Raw genomic sequence first — 25,715 nt, forward strand, 5'->3', positions numbered from 1 at the left:
CCAGGAATGGCTGAAAAGAATCAACTGATAGATCACAGTGTAATATGCTAAGTGCCAGCACAAGAAACTTCTTTAATCTGCACTGTTTATATTGATACAAATATAATGGAAGGAAAATAGGCTAACAAACCATATCTTCTTCCCACTGAGGAAATCTCCAACAAAATTGAAATCTTCATCCCACATACAGTTATCCCTCTGAAATGTTAAAACTACTAAACATGAAAGATCTGATTATAACATTACTTGATGTGGCCCAGAAAGAGATATTAAGGACAGGATAAAAGCCATACTGCAGAAAACCAGCTTAGGCTAAGGCACTTCAGCCCTCACTCAGTATCAAACAATAGTTTCCCCACTTGGTGCTTCATTAACACCAGTTTGCATTGTCAGTCATGTATAGCAGCATATGGAGTGTATATCTATATAAACATGTGTATGTAATGGAATATGTATAAGCATATGTGTATGTACTTACACATTTAATAATTTTCCATTATTATATATAAGGATATGTAAGGATACATCATAATGCATGTATACAATAGACAACAGAGAAAGTTGAGGATTTAGAAAAAATGAATGAGATTGCAAAAGAAAAGTCATTTGAAGCGCTTAATATGCCAAGACCTCTACAATCTTTATTTTCTACACATTTCTAAAGGAACAAACTACAATTTCAGAGAAAAGTGATGGAGCTTTACATTCTGTGTGTTCCCTAGTCACTTTTCAACTTTCTAGATCCTCATTCTTCTCCTTAATTTTTCCTATAAATCTCCCGACTCTTCACTCGGAGCTTGTTGACCTGCGACTCTGCAATGTCAGCCCGTTCCTCAGCTTCCTCCAGGTCATGATGGATCTTGCGGAACTTGATGAGATTGACATTGGAGAGATCCTCCTGTGGGGAAGAGAGCGCTGTGAAAATGTAAAGGCTGACACTTCCATTTTCCTCTACCAGAAGCCTCTGTTTCTACTTTCCAGCTCTTATCTAGGCTCTTAATACAAATCTCCTTCATCTTTTTGCTTACCTAGAAAATTCACTAAAAGGTTGATGTAACTCCTTTTTATCTATAGAGTAATACTAAAACTGTATTTTTTAACCAAATTCTTATAGCAGTAAGGAGACTGACAACGTGCTATGTCGTATCTTAGAATAACTTGTCAGATCAGGAGTTCAGTGCATTCGTGTATATCTGGATTTCAGAACTAAACTGAAAAGAAACCATGGCTGGCCACCTAAATATCTTCAAATATGACTGTGTTGAATTTGGAATCCCGCTTTTAATGATCCAGACTTGCTGACCTGTAGAAACAACCTTCCGTTTGATGCTCTAGGCCTGTTGAATCTGGCAAAACATTCCCAGAAAACAAATACCTGTAAATGTATACAGACACCAGTCACTTCCTAATCCAAACAGTTTTTACACCCCTTTTCCCTCTTTTTGCCTGCCTGCCTTCAATGACCATCTATCAACCTCTTTTTGATTGGCATGCATTTTTAGAACAGGTACATGTTACCTCTGAATGAAAGACTCGGACAATTGTGAACAACTTTTATTCAGTCCAAGGACTGAGACTTCAAACTTAGAAGTTGGCAGGAACCTTAGGCTACCATCCAGTCCAATCTCCCACTCACACAGGGCTAGAACCGATATTAGATCTGCTTGCAGGGACTTGTTGAGTTTTGAGTGTCCACAAGAATGAAGATTCCACAGACTCTCTGGGCTCCCATTTCAGGACTTAAACATTTTCATGGTGAAAATATTTATCTTACACTCAGAATTTTGCTGAAGCAACTTGTGCCCTTTGGGAACCTGTCCCTTTCAATCTGCACCTTCAAGACAAGTAGTCTCCTGCTCAACATCACATTTGACCAAGGAAAACAACATAAGAACTCTTCTTCTTAAATTAATGCTTGCAATTTCCATTTATCTTCTTCTCTTTCACTTGCTTTGACATTACTTCCAGGAGGATCTGGAACAGGATCTTCCCAATGTGTGAAGTAAGGCTGACTTGCTGGGGCTTTCTAAATCCTCCGTCTTGCCCTTCTTTAAGATGAGTGTTTTTCCAGTCATCAGAGACTTTCACCACTTGCCATAAGCTTCAAAGTCAATAGAGAAATTGCAATGTCATTGTCCAGCTTCCCTAGACAGTTAGATGCTTCTGTCTAGTCTATTGGACTTGTGTATGTCCAGTTTACTTAAGTGGTTCCTAGCTCAATCTTCCTCTACAGTTCAGCTTTCTTGGCTCCATCCTTGTATGTTCAGGCAATGTCCTTATAGTCCTCATGAGATGTTGATCCCTGCTTCCACTTTCCATATAGTTCCTTTCTGATTTTGAACTTAGTCAGGTTTTCTCTATTCATAATATATAGCCTCCTGCTACTATATACTATACTACTACTATATATATACTGCTTGAACTTTTGCTAATTCCTGTGCTCTGTAGAGGTGGTCCTTAAAAATACAGCACGTCAGTCATAAGAGCTAGCACACTGTGTCTATGATCTCAGCGAGGTCTTAGCTCTGCAGTGACTGCACAGACTTCTCATTTCTCCTGCATGTTCCCCATGCTATATGAGTTTGTCTACAGACAAATGAGATGTTTTCCTGTCATGCTACTTTCTCAGGGGAGGTGTAAGTACTTCCCCTGATTTGCTGTCCCCTAGATACTTCCTCCCTGCATCCATTTGTCTTTTTGCTTGTGGAATTAAGTTATGCTCCCCCAACAAACTTAATTTAAAGGCCTTACTGAATCAGCAAGCATGTTGGCAAATGTGCTCTTACCTTATTTGTTAAAATAAATTCACTAGTCCCTAGAAGTTCTTGTTCCTCACAAAACAAGATGTAGCCATAAAAACCAAAGCCCTGCCTGTGACATCAGACACATAACCAGCTGTTGACCTGAAGAATGCATCTTTTCATACCCGAGCAGTCCCCTTCATCAGCAGAATCAGGGAGGACAACACTTGAGCTCTCATGTCCTTCACTGTAGTCCCCAGAGCTCTTTAATCTCTGGGCAGTACTATTGCATATCAGAAACAATGATTAACTCATTTTGAAAGAGATCTCAGGAGCTTTCCCAGTCCTGTTTCCTTCTCAAAGCAGGACCGACATGCCCAGAAGAAACAGTGGCTGATAATCTGATGGCTAGCCAAAATTTGTTAGTCCCTCCAGAACATTCTGGATTAGAGCTCTCAGCAATTAGAGAAGGCTCCTGAGAAAGCAGATCTGGTTAGCAGATTAGTTCCTCAACCCTATTTAGAAAGGAGTGTCCAGCCAGTTTCACCACCCCTTCATGGAAGCATGGGTCAGGCTCACCTGGCCCAGATGTCTTCTCTGAAGAAAGGCATCTCACTTGTCACCAGACCCTGTATCTAGTCTATTAGTGTACATCTGTGGGTGGTGAATATGTCTTCTCATAATGGCCGATATCAAAGGCTCCCAGCTTCTTGGAAGTCTTCATCAAGTCTAGCCTGAGGCAATTTGCCCTTCCGTGTAATGCTGAGTTTGAGCTCTTGCAGCTCCAGGTTCTCTCTGAGGGTCCGTTTGATCATTCATGCCTGTTTGGCATTCCAGAAGTAACACCTGCTCACCTCCTCCTGAAGCTCCTTCACTTGGCAATTCATCACCTGACCAGAATGTATAAGCCCAAGCCTCAGGAATAAAACCTTTGCACTCCAGCAAGAAAAATCTATTTTCTCTCAGAAGATCTGTTTTGGCTGAGAATTCTGAAGAGCTGGGATGATCACCCCACCTGGTGCTGTAAACTGATCTATAGCATGTTGCCACCATTTCTGGAGCACTTCTAGGAGCCACCAACAATCTTGAGTAGTACTTCTGGGTCCCCCATCTGCATTTAATGCAGTGTGAAATGTTAAATTGCTGTTTGCACACCCTGATCACTCATATTCCCTAGCAATAGTATAAATAGAAGCACAGCAGCCCTCTAAGAATTTAACTTTTTTGCAGGTACATTTCCATATTATGTGTAAATTCCATAAGCCTAGCATACTTATTAAAACCACATTTCTATGATCAGGGACAGAAATATCAAATAAAACCATGATTATTTTTTTTTTAAGAAGAACCAAAATCATTTAAAAATATTATATTAGCCAGACAGTAATAAGAAATTATTTGATTGCTGTGTTCTTGTTAAAGAGAGTTGAGGATTATTTACATTCAAAAATAAGTAAATTTATAATCTGTCAGTCCTCATATTTTCAAATATTTGCATATTATTCTGTGAAATCCTAATCAGTCCCACGGATACATAATCAAACCTCAAACGCATCATGATGAAAAGAAAAAAACAACTCATAAATGCTCAAAATCACTTCCTCAATACCCCTTTAAGAGTGATTTAGCCAGAACTCAGAGTGGTACTTACAGCCTCCTCAGCTTGTCTCTTGTAGGATTTCACCTTCGTTTGCAGCTTGTCCACCAGATCCTGGAGCCTCAGAATATTCTTCCGGTCTTCCTCAGACTAGAGTGGCCAGGAGGGAGGAAAGGGAATGAATTGTTGGTTTCCCACCAGGTGGGGTTATCAATTCCCCTTGGGAGTGGTGTTCACAAAATGTGACTTGCTGTGAGAAAACTTGTTCAGCCCAAGGAGGCCTCTGGCCGTACCTGGTAGGTCAGCTCCTTCACCCTCCTCTCGTACTTGCGCACACCCTTCACGGCTTCAGCGCTGCGCTTCTGCTCAGCATCCACCTCCCCTTCCAGCTCCCGCACCTGCAATGAGAAGCCCAACTTTGGAGCTTCCTGGTGTCTCTCCAAGGCACGTATTCACCCATGCACAAATACCAGCCCTACGCACTCTGGCCTCCAGCTTCTGGATTTGCTTCTTGCCTCCCTTCAGAGCCAACTGCTCAGCCTCATCCAGACGGTGCTGCAGGTCCTTCACCGTCTGGTCCAGGTTCTTCTTCATCCTTTCCAGGTGGGCGCTGGTGTCCTGCTCCTTCTTCAGCTCTTCTGCCATCATGGCTGCCTGGTGAAGCAAAGAAGCAAAGCCATTTGGGGGTTGGAGGCACTTTGGGGGAGAATGCACCCGCCATCAGCCATGAAAGGAGCCCCCGACTCACATCTGTGATGGCCTTCTTGGCTTTCTCTTCAGCATTGCGCGCTTCCTGGATTGTATCCTCCATTTCACCCTGAATTTGCATGATGTCTGTTTCCAGCTTTTTCTTGGTGTTGATCAAACTGGTGTTCTGTGTAATAAGAAAGATTGCAAGACTTGTATTCTGATGCTTGCAATACCAAATCTACCACCTGAGCCAAGTCTTTACTCTTCAGACTTATAATCAAAACCTGGAATACTTTTTAAAAAGGTTATTTAAAAAATGTCAGTGCTGGGCTCAGCTGATGGGTTGTAAGTATGCCTTCTGTTCTAGACAACAGTAGGGAAGCTCTTCCAGATCATTCAGTTCTCTGAAACACACCAGTCCTCCACACTGGAGGAGCTATATGACTGGTTTCCACACAATTCCCTTACCTGGCTGTGGAGGAGCTGCACACGTTCAGTGGCATCTAGAAGCTCCTGCTCAGCCACTTTCCTTGAGCGCTCAGTCTGCTCCAGGGCTGCCCGCAGCTCCTCAATTTCAGCCTGCAGCAGGTTTGCTCTGCGCTCCACCATGGCCACCTGCTCCTTCAGGTCCTCCTGTGTCCTGAGAGCATCATCCAAGTGTATCTGGGTATCCTGTAAAAGAAAGAGGCAAGAGCAATTGCAAGGAGGCAATGTGAACTTGGGCACCAAAAATGATGGGGATGTAATTTCTCTTTCTGTAGCTTTGCTGAACAGACCTTGAGCACTCCCTGTGTGTTCCTCAGGTTCTTTTGTGCCTCTGCAGCCACGCGGTTGGCATGGCCCAGCTGGATCTCCATTTCATTCAGGTCTCCCTCCATCTTCTTCTTCAGCCGCAGGGCTTCATTCCTGCTCCTGATCTCAGCGTCCAGGGTGCTCTGCAAGGACTCCACGATTCTGAGGTGGTTTCTCTTCATCTGGTCGATCTCCTCATCTTTCTCTGCTATCTTCCTGTCGATCTCCGACTTCACCTGGTTGAGCTCAAGCTGGAGGTGCAGGATCTTCCCCTCTTCATGTTCTAGGGAGGCCTGAATAAGAAAGAAACATTGTGTCATTAAAGGATTTCATATCCGGATCCTCTGTTCCAAACGACGTCTTACAGAATAAAAAGTGATGCTTTGCTCTGGATGATGTGAAAACTGAGGCTTGACCTTCAGACCAAACAAGAAGAGAGCAATGACATTTCCTTGACAGTCCCAAGATTTTATCTAACACACTTTTCCTCAGTATCCGTCTAAAGAAAACAATGATTACAAGCATGTACCTCAGCTTCCTCCAGAGCAGCCTGGATTTCAGATTTCTCCTGCTCAATCTGCTTCTTGACTTTCTCCAGCTCATGAATCGCCTTTCCTCCCTCAGCAATCTGCTCCGTGAGGTCGGAAATCTCCTCTGTGGGAACAAAGACCAATGGCATGGTCAGGCACAGAGCAGAATGGGAAGGGCCCCGTCACACCAAGGTGACAAGCCTCTTGGGTGACCTGCAGGCACAGACCCATAGGGAATGGTGGACCTGGAGAAAGCCCTGCCAGGAGCAGAGGGCCAGGGACTTACGCTGCAAGTTCTTGTTCTCACGCTTCAGCGTTTCCAGGTGGTCCAAGGACTCCTCATAGGCATTCTTCATCTTAAAGAGCTCCGTGCTGAGAGAGCGAGACTCCTTCTGGGAGGCTTCCAGCTCAGCCTGCGTTTCCTCATACTTCTGCTTCCACTCTGCCAGGATCTGAAGAGAAACGGGGTGTGAGTATGCATGTGGCAATGAGGAGGGGAAGCTCTGCCCAGGAGCCCCAGGCCTGGAGCCCAAAGCACCTTGTCAAAGTTCTTCTGCTTCTTATCCAGAGCTGCGCAGGCAGCATTTGATCGCTCCACGTCAATCATCAGGTCCTCCACTTCATTCTGCAGCCTCTGCTTTGTCTTTTCCAGGGAGGCACATTTGGCATTGACAGCTTCAACGTGTTCCTCTGCGTCCTGCAGGCGCTGTGCCAGCTTCTTCCTGGGAGGAGATAAGCACAGCTCCAGGTTAGAGCTAAACGGTCAATGGCATTTGTGTCTCAGCGCCTACTGAGCATTTGGCCTGTCTTACGCTTTCTAGCCCTAAAGGCTACGTTTGTCCTTCCAATCTTCACTTTTCCCAGAACATTTTTTTCTTCTCCCTCTCTCTCCCCTTTACCACAAAGACTGTATGTCCCTGCCTTCATCCCACCCCTGTCCTAGCCCACTCTCAGAGGCTCCAGTTTCCCTTGACAGTCTCAGTCTTCTACAGCCATTTGACTTCCCACTTCCCACGTACTTGGCCTCCTCCAGCTCCTCCGTGCGCTGAATAGCGTCCGTCTCGTATTTGGTTCTCCACTGGGCCACTTCGCTGTTGGCCTTGGACAGGGCACGCTGCAGCTCCCCCTTGGCCTCCTGCTCCTCCTCATATTGTTCCCGGAGCAAGTCACAGTCGTGGCGAGCAGACTGCAAGGCGTGGGCCAGGGCGTTCTTGGCCTGTGGAGACACTGGGATTGGTAACCTGAATATCTGTCTTGAGTTGCCTCTCTTGACAGTGACAATGACAGTGAAATTAGACTGAAACTCTAATTAGGCAACTGCAAAGCTGGGAGCTGATGGAGCCTTCATTAACATGTTCCGGAGGATGGGGATGTGTTGGTGACAGGTGCTCCGGGGACACTAGTCCCCTCTTTCTGAAACTGTGTAAGCATATGTGTTTGAACCCTGTCTTGGAGAGTATCATCAGAATCTGCTGAAAGCTGGAGAAGAGAAGGCTGAGGGGAGACCTTATCAATGCCTATAAGTACCTAAAGGGGGGTTTGAAGGAGGAGGGAGCCAGACTCTGTTTAGTGGCTGCCAGTGAGAGGACGAGGGGCAACGGGCACAAGTTGGAACATAGGAGGTTCCACTCAAAAAACTTCTTCACGGTGAGGGTGACAGAGCCCTGGAACAGGCTGCCCAGGGAGGTTGTGGAGATTTCTCCCTTCTTTGGAGATCTCCCTTCTTTGGAGATTTTCAAGACCCGCCTGGATGCTCCTGAGTAACATGCTCTGACAAGCTCTAGGCAATCCTGCTTCAGCAGGGGAGTTGGACTTGAGCACTGAGGTCGTTGATCATGCGCTGATGCTCTTCTTCCTTTGTCTTAATTTCACTTAGTTGATCTTCCAGTGTGCGACACATCTTTTCCAGACTTGCCTGTATGTCAACACATGGAAAGGGAAGGATTAACCATTCACATTCTTAATAATAGTAGGTGCAAGAAGTTGCCTTGTATGCAATTCCATTGAAACAGAAACACCTATAAGGTATTTGTGCACCTTGGCTTTGGAGACAGACTCCATGTTACTGGCCAAGTCATCGATCTCCATCTTCAGCTCACTCTTCTCCTTCTCCAGCTTCTGCTTCACTCGCTGCAGGTTGTCGATCTGCTCCCCGAGCTCGGCCGTGCTGTCCGCGTGCTTCTTCCGCAGGGCGGCAGCCGTGGCTTCGTGCTGCAGCGTGGCCTCTTCGAGGTCGCGACGCATCTTCTGAAATTCTGCCTCACGCTTCTTGTTCATCTCCATCTGAGCTGCAGTGGCCCCTCCTGCTTCTTCCAGGCGCTCGCTGATCTCCTCCAGCTCCCTCGAGAGGTCGGCACGATGCTTCTCTGCTTTTGCCCGAGAGGTTCGCTCTGCCTCAATTTCCTCCTCCAGTTCCTCAATACGCGCCTGGGGAACATTAGGCACCCCTCACACCCATGCCCTTCTCCTTCCTGACCCAAGACTGGATGAAAGAGGGGAAGGAACAGAGACTTGCCTGCAGCTCCTTGATCTTCTTCTGTAGCTGCATGCCCAGGGCTTGCTCATCCTCGATCTTGCTCTGGATCTGGCTGATTTCAAAGTCTTTCCTTTGGGCAAAGCAAACCACGTTAGAGCTCAAAGAACACAGACAAGTCCACCAGCCCAGCACTCAGGTGCCCCACAGCCACACTCACTTCTTCAGTTTCTCATCCAGCTGCTGCTTATCATTTTCCAAATCCATTATGCTGTCATGGGCCAGCTTCAGGTCTCCTTCGAGTTTCCTCTTAGCTCTCTCAAGGTCCATGCGCAGCTTCTTCTCCTGCTCCAGGGACCCTTCCAGCTAAAGAGAACAAGGCCATCAGTGCTCTACCAGCCAGGTCTAAGTCCGTACCGGTCCTGTTCTTGCTGTATGGCTGTGTGCTTACATCGTCCACTTGCTGCTCCAGCTTGGTCTTAGCTTTGGTCAGCGTATTGACTTTGTCCTCTTCTGCCTGCAGGTCATCCAGTGTCTGCTGATGGGCCTCTTGGAGGGCTTTCTTCTCTTTTGTCAGCTTAGCGATGGTCTCATCCAGGGTTGCCATCTCTTCTGTGAGGTTTTTCACCTGTTGAAAAAGAAAACAATCCTGTTACAGGAATTGTAAATTAATATCTTTTCCTTGACTGAGTGTAACAAAATGTATTGTATACCTTGTTTTCTGTGGCATGTTTTTCCTTCTCTACCTTGGCCAGTGTTAACTCAAGATCGTCGATATCTTTTTTGAGTTCTGAACATTCATCCTCCAATTTCCTCTTCTTGGCTGTCAGCTCAGCATTCATCTCTTCTTCATCTTCTGCTCTTTCACATAGCTCCTTAACTTTTGCTTCCAGCTGGATTTTGTTTTTTATCAGCTGGTCACACCTTTCCTCAGCATCAGCCAAGCCGTCCGCTTCCTACAATAGAAAGATTTCTTGAAAATTTTTCATAACTATTTATATCTTTTGTTGTTGTTTTTTTTTTTCACTAATTCACTTTTGTTGCTTAGAATAATGCATAAAATATAATCAGCTTCATATTTTTCACCAAAGGTATATGTCAAAGCACAGCCCTATACAGACTCACATATATTCTGTAAGGTTTTCTTCTGACCTTTGACTGAGTGATCATTGCTAAGTATCCTATTAATAATTCTGGTGAGAATTTGGAACCCAGCATCCTGAATCATGAAGGAAATGCTCTTTCAGAGAAGAGGAACCCCCTCATCTACAAGTTTATTCTGAGGATAAAGATGTCTGCCATGCTTTTCATTATACGTTGAAGCTCTGAAATAATGGGAATTCTTTCACGCTTCTGTTTCCTCTTGTTCCTTTTAGAATACTTCAGTCAATATTTTTTTTAGAGTATAACCATATGGTCACATGTAATTCATATATATTTACCTATTTCACACTGTGCATATACATGTAGTTTTGTAAACTTTGTATATATGCATTTTATAGATATGCATAGTTTCTGTGTAGGTATATAATATACATATATATTCACACATATGTGTTTACACATGGATATATATTTCTATTTTTTTACACATATACTATCATTGAAAATATTTTCTTCTTTATATTGAGTCTGTAAGGATGTAAGATTAAGGTCTCTCCAATTCAATTCTCCTGCTAGGGCCACATATTGGACAGTCTTAAATATCACCCTTATTTATAAGTTTGAGTTTTATCATGGTTGCTGTGATTCTGTTCTTTGGAAGGCATATTTGATCTTCATTTTCTACAAACCAAGAATCATGAAGTGCCCTGGTGGTACTCACAGCTTGCACTTGGAGCTGCAGGTCATTTTTTTCCTGCACCAGTTTCACCATTTTCTCCTCCAGCCCCTTCCTATCTGTCGTAGACTTTGCAAGCTCTTCCTTTGTTTTCTCAAACTCTTGTTTCATGTTGGCCATCTCCTTCTCAGATTCTGCACTCTTCAGCAAGGGCTTGATCTTGAAGCACAGCTTCATCCAAGGCCAGTGCTTGACATTCATGAATGCCCGAATGTTGTACTGGATACAGAAGATGGACTCCCTGAAATGCAAATAACAGAGTGACTTAATCACAGACTTACAGAGTGGTTGAGACTGGAACTCTAGAACAACTTGTTGAACCCCTCCTGCTCAAGCATAGTCACCTAGAGCAAGTTTCTCAGGACACACAGGAAGAATTCTCAGTGTCGTGTCTGCAGAAACAATGTGCAATGATATGAACTTTAAGAAGAGTGTCTACCTTCTCTCCACCATTCTCTGGTACTCCACTCTCATCAGAAAGCCTCTGCATCTGGCTTGTGTGCGAGTCATGACCTGTGCCAGTTTCTCATCCCTCATCTCCTCCAGAAGACCTATCAGTCCAGCTTTGAAGAACACCTTGAGAAAGAGGATGACATAAGGCATCAATGCTAGATCATCATAATACCAACAGATCACATTTCCATAGGGATTACTGGTGTTGGTAGCACTGTTACTTTATGAAATGAAAAGGTGATATTTTTATTTTAGTTAGTTCTCTAAATTGACTGTAACCACTGACACCATCACACCAATGTACTCACAGACATCAGTGTGTGTGACCAGGCAGTCTGAATGGTATGAGTTGTGTGATACACAGAAGATAAGGGATTTCAGCTACCAGTTCCTCACTACATCCTCTAGGTTTACCTCGATTGGCAGTCAGGTAACTGGACAGGCCTTTTTATCCCTTTTAGGAATCAATAACTTAGCAGAATGTTCTTTAACCTCAGAAAATTTCTTCATAATTCACAAAACTCAGTGAAGGCTGCTGTCCATTTTCTTTTGTTTCCTCATTTTCTGTATCTTTTGGATGCAGACTTTCTGTTGTCATCCTCTGAGAAACAGAGCACAGACTGGCTGGTGGTGGGACCATCCTGTGGTCTTGGTGCAAGCTATATCTTTCTGCTACATATGCTACCACGGTTACTGCTGGCAAACATATCCTTGGCTATTTAGTCCTTGCACTGCTTTTGTTTCTAGTGCTTTTATGTATGTACATTTCTATTTATATTTCACTCATACCTCTCAATATTTCTGTAAAAAATGTCTATATTTTAACCAAGTTGTACTTGTACCTTGGTGTGACCAAATTTATATTGTGTGTGATCAACAGCAATGGATCCAAGGAGCTTCTCAGAAGCTTTCTTGCTATCCATGAACTGTCCCTCTGGGACAGCACTTGCATTCAATACCCTGTACCTGTAGGAAAAAAATAAAAGGTAAGAATATTCTTATTACCCAAGCCAACATTTTTTTTTAAGACAGGCTTGATGGCTTCCCAATATGGTTATTATTTTTTTTTAAGACAGGCTTGATGGCTTCCCAATATGGCAAGACAATGTCTTGGCTGAACATTGACTGATTTTTTGAGATATTCCTTTGTTAAATAGGAATACATTTTCTGAGCAATGTGAGAAACTTTTGCTACAACTTACCCATTATAATTCTTCATGGAGCAGATGATACTACAGTATCATTGACAATAAAATAAATGTTAGAAAATAGGAACATATTACAATGAATGTATTATTTAAATAACTATAATATAGGAATTTAAAAAAGCTACATTAGTTTGGAATTTGAGCTAGCTAGAAGGAAACCTGCCACACCAAATAATCTGTGTTTAAGTAATCATATAGCTTTCAGGGTCCTGAAGGAACTTAATGGCCCTGATCAGCCTCACCTAGGGCCTCCACCATATGCCCATGTGTTCCATTTCACCTTAGGCCTTGGATCTCATTTCTTGCATGAGTTGCATCATAGCTGTTCTTCAGCTCTGTTTCTGGCTTTGCTTTCTCAATGGACCTTGGATCAATACTGTAGGTGGTTGTCTCCTCCTTGGAGCTCTTCTACAGATATTGTAGCTTTGTTGCCAGTGCTGTCTGCTGTCTCTATCCCCATCTCCTGCTGCTCCTGGCAGGACCACCCGGATGGACCCTGAATCTGATTCAATGCTTGCCTTAACTGGGATTGTCAATGTACCCCCAGCCCCCAGATCTGGCCACTGTGTTCAGACCCTCTTGGACTGCACCCTGCACCCTGTTCTCCTTCTCTTAGGGAGCAGTTGGCCATTGTTGCTTGCTGATAATTGCTTATACAAATTCCAGCTGTTCTTGCAACATACAATGTCAGGACCTTTCTAGAGAGGATACCAGTATGTTCTGTTTGCTTTCAAAGTCATGTAAGACTATCAAAAGAACAGGTGAGATATAAGGTGCTGAGTAAAGACAACAAAGGTTATTTATCCCATCTCTACAAAAGATATATCAATGTCATAACATGGTCTTAAATTTTCCCACCAGGTTCAGTGTGCATAGACTTGGCTATAATAAGACAGTATGCTGTAGAAACCTGACCTCTGTTTAAAGTCAGCATAGACAACTCTGCTGGGGAATCCTTTTCTGCAAATTCTGATCCCTTCCAACACACCGTTGCACCGAAGCTGGTGTAGCACCAGTTCATGCTCCATGACACCTAACAATTCAGAACACAAGTGAACATCATGGATCACAACACAGAGATCTTCTGTATCACAGGAAAACCTCCATATATTTGAGGATTTTACCAGGTGTTTTTGTTTCATTGGGGATGATGCATCTCACAAAATGTGGGTGAGTGCTGCGCAGATTGGTCATCAGCTTGTTTAAGTTCTCCTGAAGAATTATGAACAAAAGTTTATATTAGTAAATATTTGTTCCGTGGATTCACCTTTACAGTAAAACTACTACAATGCCATCAAACTTGCTGTAGTCATATGAATTGTCCATTTTATTAATACTGTGATAAAATGTAAAAAAAAAAAAAAATGCCATTTTGCTCTGGAAAGCTCATACAGTGCTAATATAATTTTATCTGAAATATCACTATATTTGATACCTCACAAATCTATTCCAGATAATGAGTTAATTTGAGTGAATATTGGTATTAATTCAAAAAGCCTATCACCTGTGTATCCTGCGGAGCCAAGTGTGAAAGCTGCTTTTTTTATATGTGATTCAGAGGCAGGCACAAGGATGACAGAAGAGAAGGACAAGGCAACAAATTTCAGCTGTGGTCCAAAGCGTTCTAAACTGAACAGCTATCAGTAACACTCACCCTGCCTCAAATCACATCAGAGAGGGCATTTTTTTTAACATGTTTCAAAATGTATTTTTGATATGTAAGTCATGTTTTTGCAAAGCCTGTTTTTGCAATGATGGTGGATACCAAAATAAAAATCAGTGTGGCAGACGCTACTAAGTTTACCTTGGAAAGCCTACAGTTTTTCAAGGGTGTGATGTAAAACATGACTTTACCAAGAAGAATAGAAGGACAACTAGGGAGACATTTACAAATGTCCTTCACCTGTGAGAGGTCTACACAGTTTACTTCTCCCAGGTTAATCTGCTGTTCTTCCCTGCAGGTATTCAGGACCACAGTTTGTGGTCAGACCAGCAGCTTCTCCTAGGATAAGCATAAGGAAAAGCCAGGCAGGAAGGCCCAGGCTTGAGAAAGAACCATTAAGCTTCTGAATTGTTATCAGTTTAGAGCTCAAGATACGTGGATATTTCACACATATCAGAATAACTCCTAGAATGCACAGCTGACATGGTAATGATAAATAAGACATTTAACCCAAAAGGCAAAACAATCTCATTACAACACTATTTTTCACCTTGAAATCTGGAGGAGAGGGAAAGAAGGCTTCTAGGCTACATAAGAAAATTTTGTTATGACAGATGACAACATCATTGTAAATTAGGGGATAAAATGATAAGTTCTGTATCCACTCCAACAGAGGTCAAGTGACATGATGGATTTTTTTGCTATAAGAAAATGGGTCAAGAATTCTAAAAAACTATGACTACAGCTTGCCAAACTGGAACCAAGAACTATGGGAATTTCAAGGAAGTTTATTTTCTATGTCCAGATCAGCAGAGATAACAAATTATGTACTTACCCGGAAAAGAGCTGAGACAGTCTGGAAAGAAGAACCCTTCTTCTTCCCACCCTTCTTGCCACCACCACCTTCTACAGAATTAAAAAAAAAAAAAAATATAATTTTAATTTGTGATTCTCCCTATACATTGTACATGCATGAACCCAAAGATTTATTTTTTTTACCTGCTTCTCCGCCGTAAGAAGCAAAGAGTGAGGCCAGTGTCTTCACAGATGATTTCTGGTACAACCCAATGACAGTTTCATTCAGGGGGTCCTTGTTCTTCTCCAGCCAGCCGGTGATGTTGTAGTCCACCGTGCCAGCATAGTGCACCAGGGAGAAGTGGGCCTCAGCCTTGCCTTTGGCAGGCTTGGGCTTCTGGAAGTTGCTGGACTTGCCCAGATGCTGATCATAGAGCTTGTTCTTGAAAGAGGTGTCAGTTGCCTTGGGGAACATGCACTCCTCTTCCAGGATGGAGAAGATGCCCATGGGCTGGAAGAAAGCAAAAAAACACAGATGTTAAATTGGCCTTTATACACAACGGTGGCTGGGCTTATCTCAATAGAATATGAAATAAAAATAAAGACTGTGGTATCAGCAAAGGAATACTACTCTTTTCAAATCCAAATAGCAGGGTTAAACATGGATACTTACCCAGTTTACTTTCAAAGGTTCAGTGACTGATGGAAGTTTACATTATTTGTGCAATAAAAATTGAAAAATAAAGTTAAAAATGTCATATTAACAAAAACTCTTGGTCTAAACATATGGATATGTCTTAATAAAAAGTCTCTCTGCTCAAGATCCTCCTAGTGACTGAATGCCATGTCTTTTAATAAACTTGACCGCTGACATAGCACACTAATTAATGCACATGAAAGGATGGCTATCAACTGGAAGTTGTGAAGTTCCATTTTTATATTGCAAATATAAAAAAACATAATTAAAAATCTCCTGTTGTAGCTAGGCAGAAATTAATCTATCAGAGCTTAAGAGAAACTTGTTGGCTTTAGAGTGGAAACTAACTCTAGTTCTTATGAATGAATACCATTATTGGGAGCTTTGCAGTGTTTTGGCTCTTGAAAAGACGTCTGTGCAGAGCTGTTGCCATGAAGGTGTTGAAACCTCACAGATAAAAACAAGCTATGTGTCAGGGATTTCAAATAACCAAAACAAAATTTGGGTGTGAAAACTGATGCCAAGTAAAAACAGAATTCCCAGATTCATAATGCACCTGAACAGGAAGGATACCTTCTCAATGAGCTCAATGCAGGCAGCCAGGTCCATCCCAAAATCAATGAACGTCCACTCGATTCCTTCCCTCTTGTACTCCTCCTGCTCCAGCACGAACATGTGGTGGTTGAAGAACTGTTGCAGTTTCTCATTGGTGAAGTTGATGCACAGCTGCTCCAGGCTGTTGTACTGCAAAGCACAGACAGATGCAGCTATTTTTGAACTGTGTTTCTACTGCTATAAAACAGTGAGATTTACTCTATTACTTTCCAGCTCAGAAATCTATGGTTAGATACGCTTATAATTCACATGTAGCACTCTTCTACAGCATCTTTCCTGTAACAAGCATGTACCAGACACAGCTGAACAGCCTGATCTGTGATCTACTTAACAGCTATATCTAGAGGAAAGAGCCAGTGGCAGGGCAAGTGTCCTTTTCCTAACACCGGCTAGGGTTATTCGATGTACTAATTGCCTGTAGTCAGAGGAACTCTATGTAATTGCATGTCATGCATCTGAAGACTACACTGCAGCTCTCTTCTCTCATATCAGCACTCTGCTCATCATGCAACAATGGTATCATATGTTGAAAAAGGAGAAACTTAAGAAATCTAAATTCACAAGCTTCCACAGTGAAAACTACACTATACTAAGTACTACATGCAGCATTCTCAATAACACCTTTCCCTTCACATTGAAGAAAGACAGACTTCAAATTCAGTGCTCTCAAAGGATTTTATGGTATTTTTTGCAACAAATATTACTAATTTGTACACAGTTATAAAGCATACGCAGGGTAAAAAATAGAAGATTAGTCCCTAAACATGTTATAGCACTTCTTTCTGATTCAATTTTAATCTTTCAAGTATTCAATTCAAAATTTTCTCTTCTTTGAGATCAAATCCTTGCTTTACTGCATCCTTAAACACAGAATTTCATAATTTTTGGTGCCCTAATACATCAAAACTGACATTGCAAAAAGCCTGTATTAATTTGCCACCATTTTCAGCCTATAATGGCATACCTGATAGTCCTTCAATACCCATTTTCTATGTCTTATGAGAATTTTTGTACTTCTGGAGAGTATTATTACCGAGTTGTTCTTCATGTAAATCCATGACCCAGGTGCTTCTGAGGTCCTATAAGTGTGTAATGATTTTTCCACTATCGTGTAAATAAAGCAACATATTTATTGAATTTCCTTAATAGTTGGATGTGTCTTCTAAGAAGCATCAACAAATTGTTTTCCTTACATCAAAGATCTCAAAGCCAGCAATGTCCAGGACACCAATGAAGTACTGTCTGGGCTGCTTTGTATCCAGCTGTTGATTGATGCGAACAACCATCCACAAGAACATTCTGTCATAGACAGCCTTTGCCAGGGCACCTACTGAATTGTGCACCTATACAAGGAGGAAAGTAAGTAAGTTACCATACAGATCTGAAGAGAATGCTTATGACATTCATTCAAGTCAGAGGTTCCCAAACATGATCTGGTTGTTACCTGCTGCACAGTTTGACCCTTGGTCACATATTCATTCCCCACCTTGACTCGAGGGTAGCAGAGGGCCTTAAGCAGGTCAGCTGAATTCAGACCCATCAGGTAGGCAGCCTTGTCAGCAACTGACAACAGAAAGAAAAGAATACATTATCTGATGATGCACAGGTTTTGCTAAAATTATTTCAGAACAAAATATTCTCTGAAGGGTAGTTTAGAAATGTCATAGAATGTTCTGATTTGAAACGCACCCAGAAGGATCATTGGGTTCAAATCCTGTGTCCACACAGGGCAACATGAAAGTTAAACCATATGAACATTGCCCTAATGCTTCTTGAACATCAACAGGCTTACGACCATGATCACGTCCCTGGGAATCTTGTTTTGATGCTTGATCACCCTCTCAGTGAGGAACCTTTTCCTAATATCCAATCTGAACTTCCCCTGACACAACTTTAAGTCACTCCCTTGCATTCTATCACCATACACCAGAAAGAAGATCATAACCCCACTCTCCACTCCCCCACATTCATGAGGTCACCCCTCAGTCTCCTCTAAACTAAACAAATCTGAGGATATCAGTTGTTCCTCATGAATTATGCCCTTTAGTCCTTTAACTATATTTTATGCCTTCCTTTGGACATATTCAAATATTTTTATATCCTTTTTATATTGTGGTGCCCAAAACTGCACACAGGCCTCACGGTGAGACTATACCAATCTTGAGTGTGGTGGTACAATCACATCTTTTGACCTGTTAGCTATACTATGTTTAATGCACCCCAGGATATGGTTGGCCCTTTGTCCACCAGGGTAGACTGTTGATTTATCAACCAAAACCTCCAGATCTGTTTCTGCAGGGCTCCTCTCCTGCATCTTGTCCAGAAGTCTATATGTACATCAAGGATTATACTGTCCCAGATGCAGAACACACCATTTGTCCTTGTTAAATTTCCTGCATTTGACATTTGCCCAGCACTCCAATCTACCACAATCTCCCTGTAAGACCCCTCTACACTCAAGGTAATCACTGGTTCTCCCTAATTTAATAACGTTGGCACACTTAACTTAGTGTGCACTTAACTGCTGTTTTCAGGCCATTGATAAGCCCTGGGGAACACTACTGGTGACCAGCAGTCAACCAGATGTTACCACATTTGGTACAACCTTTTGAGTCAGACCCTTCAGCCAATTGTTCACTCATCATATTGTGTACAAGTCTAGCTGTGTGCTGCATATTCTGTCCAGAAGGATACTGTGAGAGATATTACCAAATTTTTTGCTAAAACCCAAAAAACCCACATCCATTGCCTTCCCTTCATCCACTAGGTGGGTAACTTTGTCATAAAAAGATATTAATGTAAAAGGACATTAAGATATGACTTTACCTTAATGAACCCATGTTGGTTTTGACCCAATGACTACATTGTCTTTTAAGTGTCTTTTAATAATTCCCAGCATAATCTTCTCCGTGTTTTTACCAGGAACCAAAGTGAAACTGACAGTGAAAATTACCAGGGTCTTCCTTTTTGCCCTGTTTGAAAATTGGAGTAACATTTGCTAGCTTCTGATAAACTGGGACTTCTCCAGATTCCCAAGACCATTGATAAATAACCATATGAGGTCTCGCAATTTTGGCCAACTCCTTCAGTACCTTGGGAGGAATCCCATTAGGGCCCATAGTCTTATGTGCATTCAATTTCAGCAGCAAATTCTGTACAAGTTCAAACTCAGCTAGGAGCTTATCACTCCCCTCGTCACAGTCCTCCAACCCTGGGTTCTAGGTGTCCCAGGGTCCCATTGGTGTTAAAGACAGATCCAAAGAAGTCATTAAATGTATCCACTTCATCTTTATCCCTATATCCTTATATCCCTGACCAACTTCATTGAGTAATGGACCACTGTTTCGTTTTGCTGTTAACATACTTTAAAAAGCCTTTTTTGTTATCCAGCACAGTACTGGTCAGCTTCAGCTCTAACTGAATTTTGGCTGTATGCATTTTCTCCCTACAGTGGTGAACAGCATCTCTGCAGTCCTTCTATATAGCCTGACCTTGCTTCCAAAGTCCATACACATTCTTTTTCCTCCTAAGTTCCAGAATGAGATCCCTGTTCAGTCAACCCACCTTCTGCCCTGCTTGCTTGACTTATGACACATTGGAATTGCCTGTTCCTGTGCTCTTAAAAGATGGCTCTCAAAATGTGATCAGTGGACCTCAATACCCTTGAAAGTAGATTCCCAGGGGACCTCACTAACTAGTTCCTTGAGCATCCTAAAATCTTCTCTCCCAAATTCTGACAGTTTTTCTCATATCACCAAAGATTTAAATGCAACCATTTCATCATCACTGTGGCCAAGACAGCCACTAATTGTCACATTACCTACAAGGAGATCTCAACAAACAACAGATCTAGTTGGTTCCCTTAGTACCTGTATCAAGAAGCTGTCTTCAACATGTTTCAGGAATTTCCTGGACCTGTTCACCTCTACTGTATGATAGTCCCAGTTAATATCTGGTAAACTGAAGTAAGCCATAAGGACAAGGGAAACTTATCTAGAGGTTTCCTTTAATTCCATATAGAACAGTACATCGGTGTCACCAGTCTGGCCAGGCAATTTATAGTAGAGCCCCACAAGAACATCTGCTTTATTAGCTTGTCCCCTAATCCTTTCACAGAGCTATGTCATCCCCAGCTGCAAGGTCTGTACAGTCCAACTCCTTTACATAAAGTGCTATCCCTTCACCTTGTTTGTCCTGCCTCTAACTCCTGGGGAGCCAATAACTGTCCATCACAGCACGGCAGTCACGGGACACTTCCTACCAAGTCTCACTTAGAGCAGTGACATTGTAGCTCTGGGACTGAGTCAAAAATTTTGGTTCCTCTGGTTTATTCCTCATACTGCATGCATTATTGTATGCACTTTTCAAATGCGTTCCAGAGCGCTCAGTACATTGTGGAGATAAGCTTAACTCACGAGCACACCATCCCTCAGATGTTGTCATGCCTGCTCATCTCTAGTAAGCCTAATTTTATTCTATCCCCCCTTTGAATTGAATTTAAAGCTCTTTCAATCAGTCCCACTAACTCATCAGCAAAAATATTTTTTCCCCACTGAGAAAGGTGAATCCCATCAGGCCCCAGAATCCTGATGTCACCTAGATAATCCCATGATTGAAAAACCCAAAATTCCGCTAGTGACACCAGCTTTGGAGTCAGCTATTGATAAACTGTCTGCTTGCTTCTTTCAATGTCATTCCCTAGAACTGGGAGGATAGAGAATGTGATGTGAGAGAATGGAGGAGATTTCAGGGCCAAGAAAATTAAAAGTTTAGAATTCAGGCTTAAAGACAATGAAAGAAGATATCTAAGCAATGTTATTGTCCTTGGAATGCTGAACTCAGCTACTTTAAAAAAAAATGTCTTTTCTTTGAAGGAAAAAAAGCCTATAATTTTCAAAAAACACCTTTTCTACGAACGGTTAGAATTACAATACAAATTTTTGCTGGTAGTACAGAGAGATCAGTAGCAAATTATTCTAATACCTTCTGTGCCATCTGGCTCTGCCTGCTCCTCACGCTGCTTCTGCTTGAACTTCAAGTTCCCATAGTGCATGACAGCCCCCGTCAGCTTGTAAATGGCTGCTTTCTCATCAGCAGTGAAGCCCAGGATGTCAATGGCACTCTGGCAACAGAATCAGTCAAATAAACCTCTGGGCCACTAGGTGGGACTTTCACCATACCGGTATGGTCTGTGACACTTACATCTGTAGCCATCAGCTCCTCCTGGTCATTAATGCTGGCAACAGTGATCTCACCTTGACTCACAAATTGGTAGTCATATGGGTTGGTGGTAATGAGGAGCATGTCTGTAAAGAAGAATAGGACATATCTGCCAGTAGGAATGAAGATAAATGCCAAACGCATTTAGATTTCATCAAACAATTTATAGTATTTTCTACCAATTAGCTCTGGCTTCTTGTTGGACATGATCTGATAGAATATGTGGTAGCTTCTTTCCGCCTTAAGTTGGAAGGTGACTCTGGACTTCTCCAGCAGGTCTGGCAAGGATGGTAGGACAGAGTTAGATCTGAGCAAGTACACTGTGGTGGAAAGGGAGGAAGGAATGTGATCAGGTGAGGAAGTCTCTTACATGTTTCAATGTCAGCAGAAGCCAGTTTGCCTGTGGCTCCAAAGTGAATCCGGATGAATTTGCCCTTTAGAAATGAAAGAAAACAGGCATTATTAAATGTCACTAAGACTGTAACTGTGTAATCCTACATTCTCCACAGAGAACAGGATGTAAAAAGAAGCTGTTTTGATTTTTTTCTTATTTTTTCCAAAATAAACAAAACAATGAATTTGCCCTTAAGAGAAGGGGAAGCAAAAAAAGAGATGACAGTCTTAAAGAGAGGATGAGAAGACTGAGTTTGGAGAACAGGAGGGAAACTCTACTCACTAAAAGGAGTTATAGAGAAATCAGAGCTAGACTTTTTTCAGAGTTTTACTATGAAAGCACAAATGGCAACATCACACATTGCAGCAAGAGAAATTCTGACTTAACATGAAAACCAACATTTTTACTATAAGTGCATTGTGGTTTTAGGAAAGCTACTCAGAGGCTGTGGAATCTCTAGTCCTGGAGACTTTCAAAACTTGACTGTATCAGGTCCTGAACAATCTGATCGAAATTTCAAGTAAGTCCTGCTGAGGGCTGAACAAGAGAATGAACATTTTATACAGTGTAATAAAGATATATATGTCATTCTACCAGTTTACCATTTCAGGATATGTTTGTATTGAATGTAAACTTAGCTGTAAAATGAGGAAATATATGAGGAAACACAAATATAAATTTCTTACATTGAACTTCAGGAAGAAATCAATATCAATAGAATTCTTCCTACTTGTAAACTGAAGCTGGTTTTGACTGAAAACTCACAAAGCGTGAGGAGTTGTCGTTCCTCACAGTCTTGGCATTTCCAAAGGCCTCCAGCAATGGGTTGGCGCTGATGATTTGATCCTCAAGCGTTCCCTACAGGATAATTACTGTTAAAACACATAGTTCAACCCACATAACAACTGCAGAACCAGACAAAATGTTAGTAACTGGTAACTCACCCTCATTTTGCCTGTTGGCTGCTTCTCCTCTTTCTTCTTCTCCCCACTGGCTGCAATTGTTGCAAAGTACTGGATGACACGCTTTGTGTTCACAGTCTTCCCGGCACCGGATTCTCCACTGTCCAACCAAAGAGAGAAGCAGAGAGCGTGTGGTCAGGCAGGAGGTCCCCTGGCACCGGGCAGCCCCGCAGAGACCCGAGCAGGGGGTGTACATACGTGATCAGGATCGACTGGTTCTCGCGATCTGTGAGAAGAGGCAGATACAAAGAAACTTTAATGCCAATGAACAAAATATGAAACACTAAAAGTGGTCTAAAAATAAGGTATCATGATAGTTGTGTGACAAAAACATTTTTTTGGCAGTTAAGTAACTCCCTTCAGTAATAATCTGCCTTTGGAATAATTTTTGGATACTATCAAAAATGAAACCTTTATTCAGAAATCCTTTCTTCCCTTTCTTTTTCATTTCCTTTGTTCAGGCATCTTTTTATTAAATACAGAAGAATGTTTCTGAATGTGTTTTTTCAAAATCCTCATTTTCTCTTTTTATTTTTTGCTAGGTTTCTTGCAAATCTTCAGATTTGCATATGTTTTAAAAGTTAAAGCATCAAAAAAACAAAATAAAAGATAAAAAATTCCAATGAAATCAGAATTTCAGGTTAACGTTAGGTTACATGATAAAAGTCCATCTCAACTCCCCAGCACAGAGAGTCAATGGCAATTGAGGGAGTCCAAAGAACATCCGGCCCCAGATTTTTCTAAGCCCATCCAAGGATCCATCAGCCCATTAAAAACATATTCTGTACTTTAGGCATGATTCTTTCAAGCATGTATATTCTTGGCTGCAGAAGATTAAAGCAGATATCTTACCAGAAAAAGATTCTATAAAAACTAAGTTTTTAATGTAATCCAGTGATTCTTATTCATCGAATCATAGAATCATAGAATGGTTTGGGTTGGAAGGGACCTTAAAGATCATCAAGTTCCAACGCCCCTGCCCTGGGCAGGGACACCTCCCACTACAGCAGGTTGCTCAAGGCTTTATCCAGCCTGGCCTTGAACACTTCCAGGGATGGGGCATCCACGACCTCCCTGGGCAACCTGTTCCAGTGCCTCACCACCCTCACAGTAAAGAATTTCTTTCTAGTATCAAATCTAAATCTTCCCTCTTTCAGTTTAAAACTATTACCCCTTGTCCTTTCACTACACTTCCTGACAAAGAGTCCCTCTCTGGCTCTCCTATAGGCTCCCTTCAGATATTGAAAGGCTGCTATAAGGTCTCCCCAACAGCCTTCTCTTCTCCAGGCTGAACAACCCCAGCTCTCTCAGCCTGTCCTCACAGGGGAGGTGCTCCATCCCTCTGATCATCTTCATGGCCCTCCGCTGGACCCGTTCCAACAGGTCCATGTTCTTCCTGTGTTGAGGACTCCAAACCTGGACAATATTTATTCAAGCTACTAGCCCAGAGAGACATAAATCCATATGATTCATGGCCAATTCCCTCTAGAATATACTGTTGTCTGCATGCAAATTGACTAGCTTTTGGAATAATCCCTGATTCAATGCCCAACACCTATACCATATTGCCATACCTGATCTTAATTCTTTACTCACTCAAGTCCAAAACACTATTCCTTACACATGCCCAACTTCTTGTTTCAAGCATATTATGCACATCCCACAGCCTTGTGTGCTCCAATTTTACTACATGATTGGGTAGATATGTGCAAGTCAAAAATTTTGTCATTTTCAGTTTTCATTCTTTCAAGTGGAAATGCTCAGAGCTACACTTAGGAAATCCACCCCACCATGTCCCACAACCAGCCACAGAGATATCTACGCTAAGGAATTCCTCAAATGTTTGATAGACTGGGGTAGCTATAGCACACTGCTACAAGAGAAGATCACTTTTTTGATTTGAAACATTCTAATTATTTTCTTATGGTTCTTAGAATTATTTTCTTATGGTTCTTAGAATCTTTCAGTACTGTGCCCAAAAGAAGGAGAAATGGCTCTACTGCCCATTGAAATAATGGGGTTTTTGCAGCATAAAGCTCAGATATGGACTGTTGAAACCCTGAAATGATGTGTTAAGTTGGTAAAGCTGCTGTGACACTACTGAGGGACTTAAACAAGAAGAAAGATTGGGAGTAATTCAGTCTATGCTATTTCTTGTAATAGTCTTTAGAGCTAAACACAGCTTCTCTCAGGCTTGGTTGAAAGGGACATCTAGAATATTTGGAGTAACACAATATGGGTGGCCAGGGAAATTACCCTGGAAAGAAACAATTCAAACTGAGCTTTTAGACCCAAATTGTTATCCCCTTGAAAGATACTCACAGTAGAATTTACTTAAGGGAGTTACAGCCACTCACCAGTCAGCATGGACTGATAGGCATTGTCAGAGATGGAGAAGATGTGTGGAGGGGCCTCCTGGCGCTTCTTGCCTCGGTAGGCCAACACCACCTCCGGGTTGTACACCGGCAGCCACTTGTAGGGGTTGACAGTGACGCAGAAGAGACCCGAGTAGGTCTGTGAGGAAGGCAGACAGCACGTTGGCTTCCACTTAGCCACTTCCAGAGCAGTTCCTCCCAGCTAGCCAAGGGAAGAGCGCTGCTGGTACTTACGTAGATCATCCAGGCTGCATAACGCTCTTTGAGGTTGTACAGCACAGCGGGTTCGTGGAGGTGGGTCATCATGGCCATGTCCTCGATTTTATCATACTTGGGAGGGTTCATGGAGAAGATTTGATCTTCCTTCACGGTCAGGGTCTGTCAGAGGAAAGAGAGATGCATGACTGTCAGCTAAGACCTGAGACTGGAAATTGAAGGGTGTCCTTCAGCCTTGTTTATCCCTCACCTCTCCACCTTCTGTCTTGACAGTGACTTTCCCTGATTCTTTGCTCTGGATTGTCCCTTTCACAAAAGATTCCTTAGGATGTGCCACAAAGACAGATGACTTGGCATCAAAAGGCTTGTTCTGGGCCTCGATTCTCTCCTTTTCTGACTTTCGGAGATACACAGCTGCCTCCCCAAAGATGGCCATCTCAGCATCTGAAGACAT

At 42.3% G+C, this 25,715-nt stretch overlaps 1 protein-coding gene across 1 annotated transcript; it reads right to left on the bottom strand.

Annotated features, from left to right (window-relative positions):
- Positions 1 to 757: 757 nt before the first annotated feature.
- Positions 758 to 25,715, bottom strand: LOC106896755 (myosin heavy chain, skeletal muscle, adult-like). Its single transcript, XM_014956971.1, has 37 exons — positions 25,512 to 25,715; positions 25,280 to 25,423; positions 25,028 to 25,184; positions 22,869 to 22,896; positions 22,653 to 22,770; positions 22,474 to 22,566; positions 21,685 to 21,748; positions 21,494 to 21,592; positions 21,297 to 21,400; positions 21,078 to 21,216; positions 17,539 to 17,657; positions 17,288 to 17,437; positions 16,053 to 16,223; positions 14,987 to 15,293; positions 14,823 to 14,893; positions 13,449 to 13,536; positions 13,240 to 13,357; positions 11,959 to 12,082; positions 11,103 to 11,239; positions 10,649 to 10,904; positions 9,537 to 9,779; positions 9,275 to 9,451; positions 9,044 to 9,189; positions 8,866 to 8,956; positions 8,388 to 8,777; positions 8,164 to 8,265; positions 7,370 to 7,566; positions 6,889 to 7,072; positions 6,637 to 6,802; positions 6,350 to 6,474; positions 5,805 to 6,113; positions 5,497 to 5,700; positions 5,087 to 5,212; positions 4,822 to 4,992; positions 4,632 to 4,736; positions 4,393 to 4,488; positions 758 to 898 (listed from the first exon to the last, which is right to left on the bottom strand). The coding sequence occupies exons 1-37, from the start codon at positions 25,713 to 25,715 to the stop codon at positions 758 to 760; spliced, it is 5,664 nt and encodes a 1,887-aa protein (XP_014812457.1).

This window comes from Calidris pugnax, unplaced genomic scaffold (genome assembly GCF_001431845.1).
Source record: "Calidris pugnax isolate Ruff unplaced genomic scaffold, ASM143184v1 scaffold304, whole genome shotgun sequence".
NCBI lineage: Eukaryota > Metazoa > Chordata > Aves > Charadriiformes > Scolopacidae > Calidris > Calidris pugnax.